Here is a 19771-nt window from a genome sequence, read left to right on the forward strand (position 1 = left end):
TTCCTACAGAGTAACTGGCTGTATAAAATCTGCTGGTTAATATTTAAGAGCATTTTTGCAGTTGGTGGCAGTGCTGCAATAACATAGGTACATTTGGGCCCCTTTTATCAAACCACCGTAGAGCTTTTTACCACAGGCCGGCATGGTAAATGCTCCAACGCTCATCCAGTTCCTATGAGCATCGGAGCGTTTACCTCGACGGCCTGTGGTAAAAAGCTCTATCGCAGTTTGATAAAAGGGGGCCTTAGTTTTATAATCTGCAACACTTATACAGATACTTTTGAGCAAATTTGTACAGTAGCCAGACGTTCTCAAAAATTAAAACTTACATTTCTCTCTTTCAGTGGTAAAAACAGAACCTTTATGAGATTTACCCCCTCTTTTATTAAGGTGCGCTAACCGATTAGCGCGCGCTAAATACATCCACAGCCTAACATGCACGTATTAGCATTTAGTGCACGCTAATCGGTTAGCGCACCTTAGTAAAAGAGGGCCTTAGTCATTCTTTTGCTTTTAAATTAACCAAATTCTGGAATGCTTTACCGCTTACATTAAAGAAGTTTAGGTCCTTTTGCTTTATTCCGGAAAGTTCTGAAAACTTTTTTGTTTGCTAAACATTTTGGAAATTAATTATTTCAGTCTAGTTTTCCTTGTCAAGTTTATGTATTATGTATTACGTTATTGTTAACCAAGTCGAGCTCCTCTTGGTTGATGACTCGGTCTATAAAACTAAGTTTTAGTTTAGTTTTAGTTTATAAAATGCAAAATGATCCAAATTGTGCTGAAGCCTATTATCAGAAGATGTTTTTATTTTGGAACAGGAAATCCTGTCTGAAGAGTCTTTGCTTGTACATAGGTGGTATGCTAACACAGACTTGCTTATATGCATGTATATGCACATCTCATATGCAAGTATTTACGAAATGTATTTGTGTAAATGTTAGTGCCTAGTGTAAAGTATAGAACTGCCCCTTATCTGGTCAACTACATCATTCAGCTGGGCTTACAATTAATTGCTTACCATAAGTTCCTTTGAATCTTCAAATTGCAAATTTTGATGCTTGTATACCTGATCAAACACAACAAACATATATTATACATTAAAAATACACTCAGAGTCGAACACTGCTCCCTCTAAGCCAATGGTCTTAAACTCGCAGCCCGGGGACCACATGCGGCCCGCCAGGTACTATTTTGAGGCCATCGGTATGTTTATCATAATCACAAAAGTAAAATAAAACAGGTTCTTGATCATATGTCTCTTTAGCTATAAATGACAAAATTATTATTAAGGGCTCCTTTTACTAAGCCGCGTTAGGGCTTTAACGCGCAGAATAGCGCACGCTAAATTGCCACGCAAGCTAGACCTTAACGCCAACATTGAGCTGGTATTAGTTCTAGCCGCTTAGCGCGGGTTTAGCACGCACTAAAATGCTGCGTGCACTAAAAACACTAACGCAGCTTAGTAAAAGGAGCCCTAAGACTTAGCCAAAAGGAAAGATTTATAAACTATAAAGAGTTTAACCTCATGCATAATTGTCATTTCTTTAATAAGACCTTAACTATTTTTTTCTGAGGCCCTCCAAGTACCTACAAATCCAAAATGTGGCCCTGCAAAGGGTTTGAGTTTGAGACCACTGCTCTAAGCTGAGCGGGAGTCTTTCAACTATATTGCTGCCAGTGTGTGTGTGTGGGGGGGGGGAGAGGGGGTGCTGCTACAATATTGTGTTTTCAGTGACTAGGGACAGGCAGGTTCCCTGGAGGCCTACAAAGCTTGTTTATGCCTCACTATTGAAAACATAATAGTGAAACAGCGCCCCTTACTGGCAGGACTATAAGCGGAAGTCTCCCGCTCAGCTTACAGGGAACAATTAAGTTGAACAATGTGTTTTGGCAGCTTACATCTTTGTTTCATGGGGTGATGTTTCAATGTGAAAAGTTCAGTTTCTAAGCAATATAAAAGTACCATACTCACAGGTAGAGCAAAACTCAATCTGCAGAGCCAGATGAATGTGAGTGCAACCTGCATACTGCAGCCGACAGTGATATCTACAAGCATAATAGGGAGAGGCATTACTGTAGGAACCAATGGGTAGGGATAAATATACATGCAGTACAATTGTCTGTTCCTTTTATGGGCTGTTAACAACACTAATGCATTTTGAATCTAAAAGCAATATTAAAAAACCCTCAATGAGATCAATATTCAAAATGATTTATCTAGCTAGAAATTACTGTGGACTGGTTAAATTGCTCGCTCGGGGCTATCTGCTAATTCTTAGTGGCATGTAACCAGTTTACGCCGCTGAAAATTAGCACTTGGGCCCTGATTTTATAAAAGATGCCTTTTTGATTATTGCAATGCTCTGTTAGTGAATCTTCCTAATAAGGACTTGTGTGCTCAGAACTTAGCAGTTTGAATGTTTACTGGAAGTTCCTCATTTAATGATGTTACTAGTGGTATAGTAAGGAGGGATGGGGGGGAATGTGTAGGCGGATCGCCCTGGGCACCATCTTGGTAGGGGGCCAGCACCTCTCTGCCTCCATGCCACACTCAAGCCCTCCCCTCTTTTAATATTTGCCAGCACGAGCAACTTCTCCGGTCTGCTGCTCACTCCGGCGTGGCTCCCCTCTGAAATCACTTCTGGGTCGCAGGGCCAGGAAGTACATTAGAGGGAAAGCCAATTCCAGCGTGAGCAGCAGGCGGGAGAAGCTGCTCATGCTGGTGAAGATTTAAGGAGGGAAGGGGGGAAGGGAGGGCCTGAGTGTGATGGGGCGGGGAAGGCGCGGGGGGGGGGGAGGTCTGGAAGGAGTGAAGAGGGCAGAGAGGAGGGCATGGGTAGGAGGTGCCCAGTGTGGAGGCACCTCCCTTACCATCACTACACCACCGCATGTTACATCATGCGATGGTGTAGTGAGCTTAAGAGCAACTTCACAGGCTGCCAATTGTTTGGCATATTCAATTTAAAAATTTTAACTGGATCGGTAGCATGGCATTTTGCTACTATTTGGGTTTTTGCCAGATATTAGTGACCTGGATCGGCCTCTGTGAGGACGGGCTACTGGGCTAGATGGACCCAGTAAAGCTATGCTTATATTCTTATGTTTTAAAATTTTATCTGATAAGCAACCCTTATAAGAGAGTGTGCCATAGTGGTTAGAGCAACAGTCTCAGTCGCCAGAGGTTGTGCGTTCAAATCCTACACTGCTCCTTGTGACCTTGGACAAGTCACTTTATCCTCCACTGCCTCAGATACATTAGATAGATTGTGAGCCCACCAGGACAGATAGGGAAAATGCTTGAAGTACTACTTTGAGTGTGGTTGTAAAAATTACAAAAAGGCAGTATATAGGTCCCAATCCCTTTATGTTTAACTGCTTCCCTGGTGTTCATTATGCTCTGGTAACCAGGCTTTACTTGATGTTATGAGTTTCAGACAAATCAAACAAAGAAACATAATGGCACATAAAGGCCAAACGGCCCATCCCATCTGCCCATCCACAGCATCTACTATCTCCTCTGTCCAAGAGATCCCATGTGCCTGTCCCATGCTTTCTTGAATTCAGACACAGTTCTTTTACTGTTTATTGTTTGCTTCTATACCATTGACTGCGATGTCAATTAAGAACATAAGAACATAAGCAGTGCCTCCGCCGGGTCAGACCATAGGTCCATCATGCCCAGCAGTCCGCTCCCGCGGCGGCCCAAACCTGTCTGAATCACCAGAAGGGGCCCCCTTGCCACCTTGGTTTCCCATTTAAGTCCTATCTTCCATCGAAGTCCTAACCCTCCGGTCTTGCACATGCACGACCTGGTCGGGTTTCTATACTTATTTCTGGATACTTCTCTCAGTATCCCACGATCCCTTTATCCCTCAGGAATCCGTCCAATCCTGTTTGAATTCCTGTACCGTACTCTGCCTGACCACTTCCTCCGGTAGCGCATTCCAAGTGTCCACGACCCTTTGGGTGAAAAAAAAACTTCCTTGCATTTGTCTTGAACCTATCTCCCTTCAGTTTCTCGAATGCCCCCTCGTACCTGTTGTCCCTTCAGTCTGAAGAATCTGTCCCTATCCACCCTCTCTATGCCCCTCATGATCTTGAAGGTCTCTATCATATCTCCCCTGAGCCTCCTTTTTTCCAGAGAGAAGAGCCCCAGCCTATCCAACCTCTCGGTGTATGGGCAGTGTTCCAGCCCTCTTACCAATTTCGTTGCTCTCCTTTGGACTCTCTCAAGTACCGCCATGTCCTTCTTGAGGTATGGCGACCAATACTGAACGCAGTATTCCAGATGTGGACGCACCATTGCTCGATACAATGGCATGATGACTTCCCGCGTCCTGGTTGTGATGCCCCTCTTTATGATGCCCAGCATCCTGTTGGCTTTTTTCGAGGCTGCCGCGCACTGTGCAGATGACTTCAGTGATGCATCCACCAGCACACCCAAGTCTCTCTCAAGTCTGCTATCTCCCAACATTGCCCCCCCCAATTTGTAGTTGAACAACAGGTTTTTTTTCCCTATATGCATGACCTTGCATTTTTCCACGTTAAAGCGCATTTGCCATTTGTTTGCCCAGTCTTCCAGCTTCTCCAGGTCCCTTTGCAGGTCCTCACACTCCTCCCTGGACCTAACTCTGCCGCACAGTTTGGTATCATCTGCAAATTTTATAACCTCGCACTTTGCCTCCGTTTCCAGGTCATTGATAAATATGTTGAAGAGTAACGGCCCCAGCACCGATCCCTGTGGCACACCGCTTGTGACTCCCCGCCAGTCAGAATATTGACCCTTTACTCCAACCCTCTGCAGTCTACCCGACAACCAGTGCTTGATCCATCTGTGCACATCCCCATCCCCCTGTGGTTCCACAGCTTCCTAAGCAGCCTTTCATGTGGCACCTTGTCGAAAGCCTTTTGAAAATCGAGGTAAATGATGTCAATGGGTTCCCCATTGTCCACCCGACCGTTTATTCCCTCAAAGAAGTACAGAGAGGTTTGCATGAGCTTCTGTAAAAGGTGTTACAATACTTGAGTTTCTGTGGAGGTGTTATAATACAGAGTTACAAAGGCCCAGATTCACTAAGGGCATGGATCGGATCCAATCCGATCTGTGTCCAGGGGGCTGATTCATGAATCACCCTTATGCAAATGAGTGCGATCGGAATCACATCTGCAACCGACCGCCCGGATTGCTTTGTAGCGATCCTGACGATTGCACAGACCATTTGTAGATGGTCTGCGCATAATTAAAGAGCAGCAACCTTTTTTTTAACTTTAGCCTAGTGAGCCCTTGGTTTAAACCTGCTTTAAACCCGCAGGTTAAAACCACGGGCTCACACTGCGGGGGAAGCCTGGGAGAGAAACATGGCAGTGCTTGGTACACAGAGCAAGAGAGTTGGGGGCAGAAAGTGCAGGAGATTCGGGGCAGAGCAGGGCGTCAGGAGAATCGTGGCAGAGTTGGGGCAGAAGAGAGCAGGGTGGCAAGAGAGCTGGAGAATTGTGGCAGAGAGCAGGAGATGCAGTCAGAAACCACGTGAATGACTGGTCCTCAGCAGTCGCTTGTTTGTTGTTCGGCCAGCCCAATCGGTATTGCAGGTTATTTTTTTTAGCGAATCGCTGCCTGCCTACTTTTGAATGCCGTTCCCCCTCATTTGCATGCGCGGATCAGAGGATGATTGGGACAGAGGTTAGTGAATCAGGTCGGAGGGAAATCAGGGCACAAAGGGGTCGCTAAGTTGTCAGAACTTGATCGGTGGGCTTAGTGAATCTAGCCCATAGAGCTTCTGTGAGGTGTTACAATACATGGGCTCTATACAGAGTTACAGGGGCTTCTGTAGCGGTGTTACAATACAGAGTTATTAATAGCACTATAAATATGCCTCTTTTACAAAAATTATGCCCCCTTTTACAAACCTTGTTTTTAGCACTGGCTATGGTGGTATCAGTTCCGATGCTCATAGAATTCCTATGAGCACTGGAGCTGTTACCACCATGGCCAGCGCTAAAAACCAGGCTACGGTTTTGTAAAATGGGGGCGGGAGTAATTTTTTAATTGGTTCAATCAGTGCTGTTAATTGAACAGCACCATTAAAAAGCAATTTAAAAAATTATTCTTGGTGTAGGTGCCTAATTTGGTAAGAATCTACACCGAGGCACCTACCCGAAAAGTAGGTGTGACTAGAGCCAGAGTTTGGACATGGAATGAGTTAGGTGCAGGTAGGCACTGGCATTTTAGGCTTAGAAAACCATGGTCTAATTTAATATACTAGTGTCTAAGTTTCTGATGCCTACTGGTGCCAATCTATAAACAGCATCTAACTTTGAATGACATGTGGCAAGTGCTGTTTCCATAGGCGCCTACTGATTTAGATGTGATTTATAGAATCGGGCCTTTAGGCACCATAAGTTAAGCGGTGGTAGACACCCTGCTGCTGTCTAACTTACAACAAACTTTCACAGTCTGAATCCTGCAAAGGAGATGGTTTGGATTGGCTAGAGAGAGCTTCAACAACAATTCCAGTAGTTGGAACTCCAGTAGTTGGAACCAAGGGTCTAGGGTTAACATAGGGCTCCAGAAAAAAGAGAACGGACCGAGATATCTGGGTTTTACTTCCATTGAAAGCAGCCAGTGCTAAAAACCACACTACGGTTTTGTAAAAAAGGGGGGGGGGGGCAGGGAGGGGTAATTACAGGGCAGACTGGATAAGAACATAAGAACTACCATCTCCGGATCAGACCTTCAGTCCATCAAGTCCGGTGATCCGCACACACGGAGGCCCAGCCAGGTGTACACCTGGTGTAATTTTAGTCACCCATATCCTTCTATGCCTCTCGTAAGGAGATGTGCATCTTGTTTGCTTTTAAATCCTAGAATGGTGGATTCCGCAATAACCTCCTCTGGGAGAGCATTCCAGGTGTCCACCACTCGTTGCGTGAAGCAGAACTTCCTGATATTTGTCCTGGACTTGTCCCCCCTTAGCTTCAGTCCATGTCCTCTTGTCCGTGTCACATTGGACATTGTACATAATTTTTTTCCTGCTCTATTTTGTCAATTCCTTTCAGTATTTTGAAAGTCTCGATCATATCCCCTCACAGTCTCCTTTTCTCAAGGGAGAACAATCCCAGTCTCTTAAGTTGTTCCTCGTATTCCAAGTTCTCCATACCTTTTATGAGCTTCGTTGCTTGTCTCTGCACCCTCTCCAGCAGTTTTATATCCTTCTTTAGGTTGGGAGACCAATGTTGGACACAGTATTCCAAATGTGGTCTGACCATTGCTCTATAAAGCGGCATTATAACTTTCTCCGATCTACTCGTGATTCCTTTCTTTATCAGGCCTAACATTCTATTTGCTTTCTTTGCTGCTGCCGCGCATTGTGCCGACGGCATCAGGGTACTATCTATCAGTACACCCAGGTCCTTTTCCTGTTCGCTCTTACCCAGAGGTGCACCTGACATTCTATACTCGTGTTCCTTGTTCTTTCTGCCTAAATGCATTACTTTGCACTTTTCCATATTAAACTTCATCTGCTATTTCTCCGCCCATTTCTCTAACTGACACCAGTCACTCTGGAGTTCCTCGCTATCCTTCTACGATCTGATTGCCCGGCATAGCTTTGTGTCGTCTGCAAACTGGATGTTCCTTCTTCTAGGTCATTGATGAAAATATTAAATAAGATGGGACCATTCAAGTCTTTATCTGCTGTCATTTACTGTATTACTATGTTTAATTGGTTTTTAATTGGCATGATAATTGACTGCACTGTTAAAAAACGATTAAAAGCTCATCAAAAAATGTAGGCGCTGGGATCGTGTCTAAGCAAGACACCTAACAGTATCTAAGGTCAAAGTAGACGTGGTCAGGGGCGGAGAACACCGTAGGTGCCATTAGCCGTGATTCTCAGTCAAACTTAGACACTGGTTAATGTAGGCCTTTAAAACCCTGGCGTACATTACCAGCAACTAAGTTTTTCTGTAGCCGTAATTCTGTTAACAGCGCCTACATGTGATTGACTTGCGAACGATGCCATGTTTTTTAGTCGCTGCCTTATGTATGTGCCGTTTACAGAATCTGGCCCTTGTTACTGCCTAAGGGAAAACCGGCTATTTGGGGGGTGGAGGTGACACATTGCTGGCCAACTGCTGATAATCACACGTGGAACTGAGTGTTTGTGCCTGCCACGTTTAACAAGCTTTCATCTAAATAGAATACCACGTCCTGAAGCAGTGATTTGCATACAAAACATGTATGTCGGCAGCAGTGCAATTTAAAAGACTGCAGATGGCTATTAAGATCTACACTACGCCGTACTGTTCAAATAATCAAATATATATGCATAGGTTAGATAAAAAAGAGAAAAAAAACCTAAGGATTTTGTATAAGATAAATGAGAGAGCCGATGAGGAAGCTTAGCGGCAAAAAGTTTTATATTTTAGAGTGCAGCCTCTGATGGCTCTAGAAATACAATCAATTGACTGATGTGATAAGAACTATGAGAAATGAGAAATGAGCAGTGTTACTCTGTATATTAGATATGAGAAAGTTGATGCATAGGTAGGTCTATTGGTGGTTGATGTTAATAGATAATTACACTTCAGCAGCCAGGTTAACTGCATAAATGGGATTGTATAAAACTTAAAATTCGGAATATTGACTTAGCAGGCTCCACATAAACCAGCAAAATGCTCACCACTACCATCCAAATATTTGCCCCAATATTTATAATGTGCAACGTTGAAAAATATAGGCCCAGGAAACCTAAGGACCTCGCTCCTAAACCCTGTTAAAACTTGATATTACTAACAGCTGGTGTTAACATGGATTACCGTATTTTCACGCATATAACGCGCGCGTTATACGCGTTTTTACCTACCGCGCATACCCCTCGCGCGCTATATGCGTGAGCGCGGTATATAAAAGTTTTAAAACATAGTTCCCACCCCGCCCGACGCCCGATTCACCCCCCCAGCAGGACCGCTCGCACCCCCACCCCGAACGACCGCTCGCACGCGCTCCCACCCGCACCCGCATCCACGATCGGAGCAAGAGGGAGCCCAAGCCCTCTTGCCCGGCCGACTCCCCGACATCCGATACATCCCCCCCCCCGGCAGGACCACTCGCACCCCCACCCCGAAGGACCGCCGACTTCCCGACAATATCGGGCCAGAAGGGAGCCCAAACCCTCCTGGCCACGGCGACCCCCTAACCCCACCCCGCACTACATTACGGGCAGGAGGGATCCCAGGCCCTCCTGCCCTCGACGCAAACCCCCCCCCAGCCGACCCGCGACCCCCCTGGCGACCCCCCCACCCCCCTTCCCCGTACCTTTGGTAGTTGGCCGGACAGACGGGAGCCAAACCCGCCTGTCCGGCAGGCAGCCAACGAAGGAATGAGGCCGGATTGGCCCATCCATCCTAAAGCTCCGCCTACTGGTGGGGCCTAAGGCGCGTGGGCCAATCAGAATAGGCCCTGGAGCCTTAGGTCCCACCTGGGGGCGCGGCCTGAGGCACATGGTCAGGTTGGGCCCATGTGCCTCAGGCCGCGCCCCCAGGTGGGACCTAAGGCTCCAGGGCCTATTCTGATTGGCCCACGCGCCTTAGGCCCCACCAGTAGGCGGAGCTTTAGGATGGATGGGCCAATCCGGCCTCATTCCTTCGTTGGCTGCCTGCCGGACAGGCGGGGTTGGCTCCCGTCTGTCCGGCCAACTACCAAAGGTACGGGGAAGGGGGGTGGGGGGGTCGCCAGGGGGGGTCGCGGGTCGGCTGGGGGGGGGTTTGCGTCGAGGGCAGGAGGGCCTGGGATCCCTCCTGCCCGTAATGTAGTGCGGGGTGGGGTTAGGGGGTCGCCGTGGCCAGGAGGGTTTGGGCTCCCTTCTGGCCCAACTACCAAAGGTACGGGGAAGGGGGGTGGGGGGGTCGTGGGGGTCGCGGGTCGGCTGGGGGGGCGGTCGGAGGTTCTTGGGGGGGGGCGGTCGTTGGGGGGAGGGGGGTTTGCGTCGAGGGCAGGAGGGCCTGGGATCCCTCCTGCCCGTAATGTAGTGCGGGGTGGGGTTAGGGGGTCGCCGTGGCCAGGAGGATTTGGGCTCCCTCCTGGCCCGATATTGTTGGGGAGTCGGCGGTCCTTCGGGGGGAGGGATGTATCGGACGTCGGGGGGGGGCATCAGGCTTTCAGGATGGGGACAGACCTTCAAGGGGGGACAGTGCACGGAAGTCAGGGGGGGTGAACGGAGAGTCGGGACAGCGCACGGAAAGTCAGGGCGGGCGAAAGGAGCGTCGGGCAGCATGCGCGGTATACCCGTGAGCGCGGTATACCAAAGTTTTTGTACATATCATCGTGATTTCTGCGCGCTATACCCGTGTGCGCGTTTTATACGGGTGCGCGTTATTTGCGTGAAAATACGGTAGTTCCAGCAGTAGTTACTTTGGTTCGGTTTAATTGCCGGTTTAACAGCCTTTCATTATTGACCACAAAGCAGTGTGTAACATTCTGTACATAAGAACAGCAGTTTATTGAATACTCTGGTATGGGTTCTTCTTGTGACCTGGAAAACACAGTACTGCTCATCAGAACATGCTTAAAGGGACTACAGTACTGACTTAAAACAGCTGTCCTCCTTGCAGTATTGACAGCATTGAGCACCCCACTTCATGCCAAGTCCTTGCACAAAAAGATACCCACCCACCAGCCATTGTTAACATAGCATAGCATAACATAACATAACATCATACTTCTTAACCATGTAACCATGAATTCTACACGGTTTACAAAAGATTATAAACTAAAAACAATTTAAGGATGACAAAAAAAATAAATTATTTGACCAAGTATTTCGAAAAGAGATAAGTTTTCAGTTGAGTTCTGAAATATTTATAAGAATAAGCTCCAAGCAATAACAATTGAAATTCTCTGTCTTGTGAAGCTACCAGTAGAGGGTGGTGCTTCAATATTATGTTTTCACCAGTCTCTAGGGTTAGGCAAGTTCCCTGGAATCCTGCAGAACTTGCCTGTCCCTCATTATTGAAAAACGTGATAGGGAAACAGCACCCCCCACTGGCAAGACTGTAGCTGGAGGACTCCCACTCAGTTTAGAGTGAACAGTGCCGGCAGGTCCTACCAATTTCCCAAAAGTGTACAGGGGAAAGGGGGGGGGGCAAGTTATCAAGCTGTGGTAAAAGCTGCTGTTTTATTGCAGCATAGTTCACTGTGGGAGTCATTAACCTATGGTATGGTATCTCAGCAGTGGCATAGACAGAAGGCAATTTTTGGGTGGACCAATGGGTGGAATGAGTAAGCCCAATGAATTTCCTCTGTACTCTCCACTACCTCCTCCACTCCATCAGACATAAAAATTAAATACCTTACCTGGTAGGAATCCCCAAGTCCTGACAACTGAAGATATTCTTAGCTTGTCAGTGGCAATGCTCACATCCTGTGCATACTACTACTACTATTAATTATTTCTATAGTGCTACCAGCCATATGCAGCAATGTACAGAGTCACTGAGAAGACAGTCCCTGCTTGAAAGAGCTTACAATCTAAACAGACAGACAAACAAAATGTCACGGATACAGTTAAGGGGAACGGTTAATCTGCTGGCTGGGTTGGTTGGCAGTAGGGAGTAGGGTTATGGATTGAAGGCTATATTAAAAAAGGTGGGTTTTCAGTTGGCTTTTAAACAAGGGAAGGGGTGTGGCAGACAAATTCAGGTAATTTATTCCAGGCATAGGGGGCAGCTAGATGAAAGGAATTGGCAGTGGAGGAGAATGATAAAGCTAAGAGCGGCTTCTCTGAGGAATGGAAGTGTATAAGGAGAGAGAAGAGAGGAGAGATATTGAGGGGCAGCAGAATGATTGCCGTGATATTCTGATAGCCCAGGGCAGTGGCGTAGCAAAGGTGAGAGGCGCTCGGGGCGGTGGTGCCCCTCTCCCACCCTCATCTCTGCCTCCCCACTCCTTCCCCAATCCCCCCCCTGCCCCGCTCCTTCCCTTCCCTTGTACCTCTAGTTGAAGTTGTTGCTCGAGGCAGTCAACAACGTGCTCCTCACGCCCCCATCAGCTCTCCCTCTGACATCACTTCCTATCTGTGGCACTCAGAAGTGACATCAGTGGGAGAACTGACGGGATCGCGAATAGTACGTTGTTGACCGCCACAAACAACTTGTTCAATTAGAGGTATGGGGGAAGGGAAGGGGGCGCACAGAGGGGAGGAATGGGAAGAGGCGTGTGAGGGCGGAGAGGAGGAGGGATGTCGGCACCCCCACCAACATGGTACCCAGGGTGGACTGCCCCCCTTGTGCCCCCCTTACTATGCTACTGCCCAGGGGTTTAACAAGTTGAGGATGTCATCAGCTGTTGGGGGCTTGGGAATCTTCTCTAACTTTATCAATGGTTCATGCTACTGTTGGGTGCTTTTTAACATATTTATCAATGATCTAGCGATGGGAATAACTAGTGAGGTAATTAAATTTGTAAATGACATAAAGTTACTTAAAATTGTTAAATCACAACAGGATTATGAAAAATTTCATGAGGACCTTCTTACTTCTGGAATACTTCATGTGGTGTTCCTCAGTGTTCTCCACTTTCACCTATACTATTCAATGTTTATCTTTCATCATTGGGCTCATGTTTGAGCAACCTGGATGTAGAACTGTTTAGTTACGCTGACGACATTACTATTTTCATACCTTTTACTTCAGCCCTATCCCAGATTACCACTAAAGTTGAAATCGTAATGAAACGGATGGATTCCTGGATGCAAAAATTTAAACTCAAGCTAAACTCTGGCAAAACAAAGTTTTTCGTGGCGACTGCTAGTAATATTTCTTCTGAACCTTCTATTAGTATAAATTCAACTCAGTATATAATTTATCCAACGATTAAAATTTTGGGAGTTATTTTAGACCAGCATCTTACAATGCATGCTCAGATAGATGCTGTAGTGCGTAAATGCCACTTCACGTTATGGAAATTGCGAACAATTAGATCTTATTTTGAATTTACTGCTTTTAGATTACTGGTTCAATCGTTACTATTGAGTCTTCTCGATTATTGTAATATTATCTATCTGACAGTCAGCAAGAAAGAATTAGCAAGACGTACAATAATACAGAATACAACGGTCAGAATGATTTATGGCCTGAAGAAATTTGATCATCTTATACCCTTTTATCGCGAATTGCATTGGCTGCCAATGGAGGCCCGGGTATTGTTTAAACTAGGCTGTTTCTGTTACAAGGCTGTTTATGGTACAGCTCCTTCTTACTTAGTCAATAGATTTTCTTTATCATCATACAGACATAGTAGAAGAACTCATCCTTTCTTTAATTTTCCATCTGTCCAGGGTTGCAGGAGTAAGAAATTTCTAGATCATACTTTGGCATCTCAGGCAGCTCTTCATGACAACGAATTCCGAATATTGTTGCTTACTACCCATTCCTATGGCCATTTTAGAAAACAATTGAAAACCTATCTTTTTTCTAAATATTTGACTGTTTAATGAATCATCTTATTTCATGTAACATGTTTACTTTTATAACTTTTAGTAAACCGCGTTGAACTTCTGGTTATACGGTCAATAAGCACAATGTTATGTTATGACCTTACAAGATGTGTAGACAGGTCATCAAAATAGCAGATGACATTTATTGTGAGCAAGTGATGTATGTGGGAAGAAGGAACCCAAACTACACTTCTCCCTCCGTATTCGCTGTGTTAGGGAATTAACAGACCTGCGAATACAGAAAAACCGCGAATAACTTTTCATATGTTATTCGCTGTTTTCTATTAAAAACCATCGTGAATATGGTGAAACTGTGAATAACTCTGCTCAGTGCGCAGTAGTGGCTAAGAAAGCAAATAGATAGGAGTCATTAGGAAAGGAATGGAAACCAAATATTATAATACCTTTGCATAACTCCATAGTGCGACCATCCCTCAATTACTGTGCATAATTCTGGTCACAGCATCTCATAAAGGACATAACGGAATTAGCAAAGGTACAGAGAAGTGCAATGAAAATGATAATGGGGGAATGGGACAAATTCCTTATGAGGAAAGGCTAAAGAGGTTAGGTCTCTTCAGCTTGGTGAAGAAATGAATGAGGGGAGATGGTGCTAGAGGTCTATAAAATAATGAGTGGAGTGAAATGGGTAGATGTGAATCGCTTGTTTACTCTTTCCAAAAATACAAGGACTAGGGGGCACACAATGAAGCTACTAAGTAGTAAATTTACAGCAAAACAAATCAGATAAAATATGTCTTTAGTCAACATGTAATTAAACTCTGGAATTCTTTGCTAGAGAATGTGGTAAATGTGGTTAGCATAGTAATGTTTAAAAAAAAGGTTTTTGACACGTTCCTAAGAGAGTCTATAAACCATGATTAAGATGGAGAACAAAATCCACTCCATATACCTGGAATAAACAGCATAAAATCTGTTTTTAATGGTTTTGGATCTTGCCAGGTACCTAACATCTGCATTGACCACTGCTGGAAACAGGATGCTGGGCGAGAAGGGCCTTCAGGCTGTCCTATCAGGGCAATGTTTATGTTCTTACGTTCTAAAGTAGAAGCATGCCCCTTCCCCTGCATTTCTGGCTGTTTTAATAAGGAGAGAAATTACGAATGTGTATTTTAAAGTTCAATTTTGGCAGGGCTAGGGGGGTGGGTATGTGATGGTAGAGGGTTCCTTCTTCTCTCTGGAGGACATGGAGGTGGAGATGCAGTGCTGGGGTGTTCTCTTGCCTCCAGTGGTGCAGGTGGAGGATCGTATGTGAGTCGATCGCTTTGGCACTGCTCACTTTATGAATGCACCAGGGAGGAAAACAATGTCAGTTTTGAGTTGGCATTATGTTGTTCTGTTGGAGAGTTTACCATAAGCTGTATTGTTTGATGTATATAATAGTGAGCTGTTCTGTATTTGCATGCTTGGCATATCATTATTATGTAACCCTCGGCAACTTAAACTCACATATGTTATTGGAAATATACTGCTTGACATTGCTGTTGAACCCATGTGAAGAACACATATCGTATGTTGTTACCGTAACACGCTTTAGTAACTACCCCCATAAATGTATATGCTCATTCCCTCCTCACCGAAACCTATACCCGACTGCCCCAAAAGACAACTTTCTCCCTTTCTGGCTGCCCCTCAAGTTTCTTCATTCTCCAGACTCCTCACTGTCAGGACATTCCAAATCTTTAGTGGGGCATGAGCAGTTTCTAGTAGCTCTTGCGTTGCTATTGCCATCATCTAAAGTGGGAAGAGCTGACATGGCTTCCCTATGCCCTACTTGCGGTGGGTGAGGCTAAGCACTATCACGTGCTAGTGTGCGGTAACTACAGTTCTTGAGCGATGAACTTGTGCTCCTTGGCAAAAAAGTTGTTTTCACTCGCTAGTTGACTCATTAGCATGATTATGATCTCATTTGCATTTTGGTTAGGCTTGAATTTACCCCCACTCCTCCTCCATTTACAAAACCGTAGCATGTTCTTTAGCGCTGGCCACGGTGGTAACAGCTCTGACGCTCATAGGAATTCTATGAGCGATGGAGCCATTACTGCTGAGGCCAGCACTATAAACTGCGCTACGGTTTTGTAAAGGGGTGGGGGGGATTAATGTGCATTAAAACCTGCAATGGTAATAAGGCGGTTTATTAAATAGACCTCCTAGTGTAGAATATTCAAGATTCAAAATTCCCTTCTTCTTCAGTGGCATACACTTATTTTGTGGGATTCACAAGGGATCAAGGCCCATATACTAAACATTGCAGATACCCGATATAAATTTTGACAGAAAACCCATCACAGGTCATAATTAAACGTGTTCCTTTGATATACCATTCTAATCTGCCAAAACATTGTCTTTATATATTACTTTCCTGCAGTTCAGACATTTTTAAGAAGCAAATTTAAGGGCTCCTTTTACAAAGCCTCGCTAGGGCCTTAATGTGCGGAATAGCGTGCGGTAAATTGCCAGGCGCACTAACCGCTACCGCCTCCTTTTGAGCAGGTGGTAGATTTCTGGGTAGAACATAAGAACATAAGCAATGCCTCCGCTGGGTCAGACCCGAGGTCCATCGTGCCCAGCAGTCTGCGCACGCAGCGGCCCAACAGGTCCAGGACCTGTGCAGTAATCCTCAATCTATACCCCTCTATTTCCTTTTCCAGCAAGAAGTTGTCCAATCCTTTCTTAAACCCCAGTACTGTGCTCTGCCCTATTACGTCCTCTGGAAGTGCATTCCAGGCGTCCACCACACGTTGGGTAAAGAAGAACTTCCTGGCATTTGTTTTGAATCTGTCCCCTTTCAACTTTTCCGAATGCCCTCTTGTTCTTTTATTCTTTGAAAGTTTGAAGTATCGGTCCTTCTCTACTCTCTCTATGCCCTTCATGATCTTGTAAGTTTCTATCATATCCCCTCTAAGTCTCCTCTTCTCCAGGGAAAAGAGACCCAGTTTCTCCAATCTCTCAGCGTATGACAGGTTTTCCATCCCTTTTATCAGACGCGTCGCTCTCCTCTGAATCCTTTCGAGTAACGCCATATCTTCTTAAGGTACGGCGACCAATATTGGATGCAGTACTCCTGATGCGGACGCACCATCGCCCGATACAACAGCAGGATAACTTCTTTCGTTCTGGTTGTAATACCCTTCTTGATTATGCCTAGCATTCTATTTGCCTTCTTAGCGGCCGCTGTGCACTGTGCCGTCGGCTTCATTGTCATGTCCACCATAACCCCCAAGTTCCTTTCTTGGATACTCTCATTCAATAACATCCCTCCCATCGTATAGTTGTATCTCGGGTTTCTGCTTCCCACTAGCGCGCACTTATCTGGTGCATGCGTTAAAACCGCTAGCGCAGCTTTGTAAAAGGAGCCCTAAGTTTCAGGTAAAGGCAGAACAAAAACGTGTTAAGTCTACAAGTCAATTTGGGGCCTTTTTACTAAGCTGCGCTAGTATATGGGCTTAGCACATCCTAATGCGGGACTTTCCTGCACGGTAAGCCCATTTCTAGCAAGGCCATAAATTCAATTATATCTTTTTCTGGCTGTGCATTAATTTAGCATTAGTATATGGTAGTGTCTCACAAACTCTGCCACGGCACACTAGACTCGGAGCTGTGTCTACAGGGCCTCTGAGCATGTGCGGATGTGGACCGGTGATGCCACATGCATGTGCGTGATGTTATATCTTCATCATCCTCGAATACTCAGAGGTCCTGTAGAATGGCTCTGAGCTCGGGGCCTTCCAAATCCCGGACAAACTGCCAGGTCTTGGAAATCCATCCCATCGCTGGTGGAGGGGAGGGGGGCAGAGAGGAGGAGAGGTGCCAGTGCTGGCAGTGACTGACTCGTCTCTTTCGCAGCACACCTGGAATCTTGCCACAACACACAGTTTGCAATATACTGGAATGTGGCCACTGAAAAAAAATAGCACAGAAGCACTTGGGTCCTGATTCCATAAGCTGCATCTAACTCCTAGGCACTGTTTGGCATGGTTGTCAATCATCCGCTAAGCTCCATTTATAGAATCATGCCTAGTGGCGCCGGATCCTTAGGTGCACTATCAGGTAGGCCAAGGTTTTCTTGGTCAAAATAAGTGCACCTAAGGTAGGCGCCTACCAGCACCTAAGTCAATCCATGACCAAACTCTGCCTCAGATCCACCCCAAATCTATCCCTAACCACGCCTACTGGCCGTTATGCACCTCGGTGTAGATGCCTGCCGAGTTAGGTGTCTACCAGCAAATTAACCCCCCCCTCTTCCTTTTCCAAAACTGTAGTGTGGTTTTTAGCGCTGGACGCTCATAGGAATTCTATGAGCATCGGAGCTGTTCCCGCCATAGTCGGCGCTAAAACCTACATTACAGTTTTGTAAAATGGTGGCAGTAGGGGGCTAAATTTTGTAAAATGTTTTAAAAATTGGTTTTAAATGGCACTTTCAATTATCAGTGCTGATTAAGCTAATGAAAAAAAATGAAGTTGGGCACCTAGACTGGCTAGGAGCGTTGATCTAAGCACCTAACGTTTGATGCCATTTATAGAATCGAGGCCTTACTGCCTATATAGGAGGCATTAAAGGCTCCCATGTTAAGTCAGTGTTATTCAATCACCCTCCCCCCCCCCCCATTTTACATAACTGCAGTAGTGGATGATGTGCAGCAAAAGCTCTGACACCCGTTTAATCCCTATGGGTGTCGGAGCAATTGCTTCAACAGCAGTTGCTACCGCGGCTTTGTATAACAAGGCCTTAGTGTGCGCTAATGTCAATGCACTAGCTGAATAGCATTTCCATGCCCATTCTTCACCCCTGAAATAGCAAAAGCAACAAAACACATTGTGGTGGCCTGCATTAGGCTATGTTAAGTTTGAATTAGTGCTTAACATAGCGTAATGCTAAGGCCCCTTTGTTAACACTGTTTTCCAGCTGGCTTTGTTGTTTTTTTTTTTAAGTTTCTGGAAGGGAAAAAGATCGTCAGAAGAAACTGTGCTCAAAACCTCGAGCAGAAACAAAACACCACAAAACACTGGAGAATTTCTGCCTGGCTTTCCATTGTACCTTGGGGCAAAGATTCTAAAGTATGGTTGCATACAATTTTTCTCACATTTTTTAAATTTTTTTTTTTTTTTTTTCTGTGGAACTCTGTCACTTCCAGAATCTTAAGGAAATGTAAGCCCCCGGGCAAAAGATAAGCTGTTTCCAAATGCTGCAAATACATGCTGACTGGCAATTTACACTTTTTAAAATCCTCCTTTAATGTCTGGTCTTAAACCTGGCTCACGTTCTTGGCAACAGGAGATGAGATGTTTTGCTGGTCTCCCTCATGCTAAGGCATAAATCATACATTATTATCCTAAATTTCTTTCAAATGCTACTTAAAGAACTTCTGAGGATCAGGTTTATTACAGGTTGGAGCTAAACAGTACTACATAAGTACTGGGTGGCTGTTATACAAAGCCAGCCTGTAACGCAATTGCATTGTGAAACCGATCAATGAAGGCACCTTGGCAAATTCAGATATGGGGAAAAGCTGGAGCAATGGATCTTCTTAGAGACAACAAAAAACCACAGTCACTTGGTCCAAAAAGAACATCAGGAGTTACACCTGCTTCTAAAACATCTGAACTTTCCTACAGGTCAAGAGGCGATGGCATTCTCTGACTGGAGGGCAGGGGGCTGTAGATATTTGAGTCAACTACACAACCTGGGGTAGGGGGTGGTTTGCTCCTTTCAACAAGCCCAGCAGAAATGGGGACTCCTGGCTCATTATTATTATTTTTTTCAATATCTCCAACTCTGCCCCTATTATTTAGCCCTTAGGGGTGAGCCAGGGGGGGGGCCATGTCTCTTTCACAACCTTGGATAAGCTCTTCATGCTTACTTCTGTCCCTCATAATAAGTTGGCTGTGTGGTATGCCCTGGGTAGGGAGTTCTAGCAGCATTCTGCTTTTGTTCCACTAGCGGCAGTCTGGGCTCCTTTGGTGGGGGAGACGGTCACGGCAGAGGAACTGGCTAATGGCTTTGTTTTGGCTTTTCATGTCACCCCTAATGTAGGTCTTCACGAGATACAATTTAAGATCTTCCACTAGGCCTATATCACTAGAAGCAAGGGTAAACAGATGGGACTTTGGGCTGATGCCACGTGCGATAAATGTAAACTTGCTAGTGGCACTATAATGCATCATTTTATGGAGTGTCCCCAGCTGAAAGCTTTCTGGCTGGGTATTTTCTCTGCTTTAGAGACTATGCTGGGGACTTCCCTTGAGTGGTCTTT

The 19771-nt window shown here is 45.4% G+C and overlaps 1 protein-coding gene across 1 annotated transcript in view; it reads right to left on the bottom strand.

The window, feature by feature from the left end:
* LOC117367402 (dentin matrix acidic phosphoprotein 1-like) overlaps positions 1 to 19771 on the bottom strand; it is a 63537-nt gene that overhangs the window by 13551 nt on the left and 30215 nt on the right. The window contains exons 2-3 of the mRNA XM_033959899.1: positions 1976 to 2049; positions 1022 to 1069 (exon numbers count right to left, since the gene is read on the bottom strand). Coding sequence (XP_033815790.1) covers positions 1022 to 1069; positions 1976 to 2029 — 102 coding nt within the window. The 5' untranslated portion in view covers positions 2030 to 2049. The remainder of the gene's footprint in view (positions 1 to 1021; positions 1070 to 1975; positions 2050 to 19771) is intronic.

The sequence above is a fragment of the Geotrypetes seraphini genome, chromosome 1 (genome assembly GCF_902459505.1).
Source record: "Geotrypetes seraphini chromosome 1, aGeoSer1.1, whole genome shotgun sequence".
Taxonomy (NCBI): Eukaryota; Metazoa; Chordata; class Amphibia; order Gymnophiona; family Dermophiidae; genus Geotrypetes; species Geotrypetes seraphini.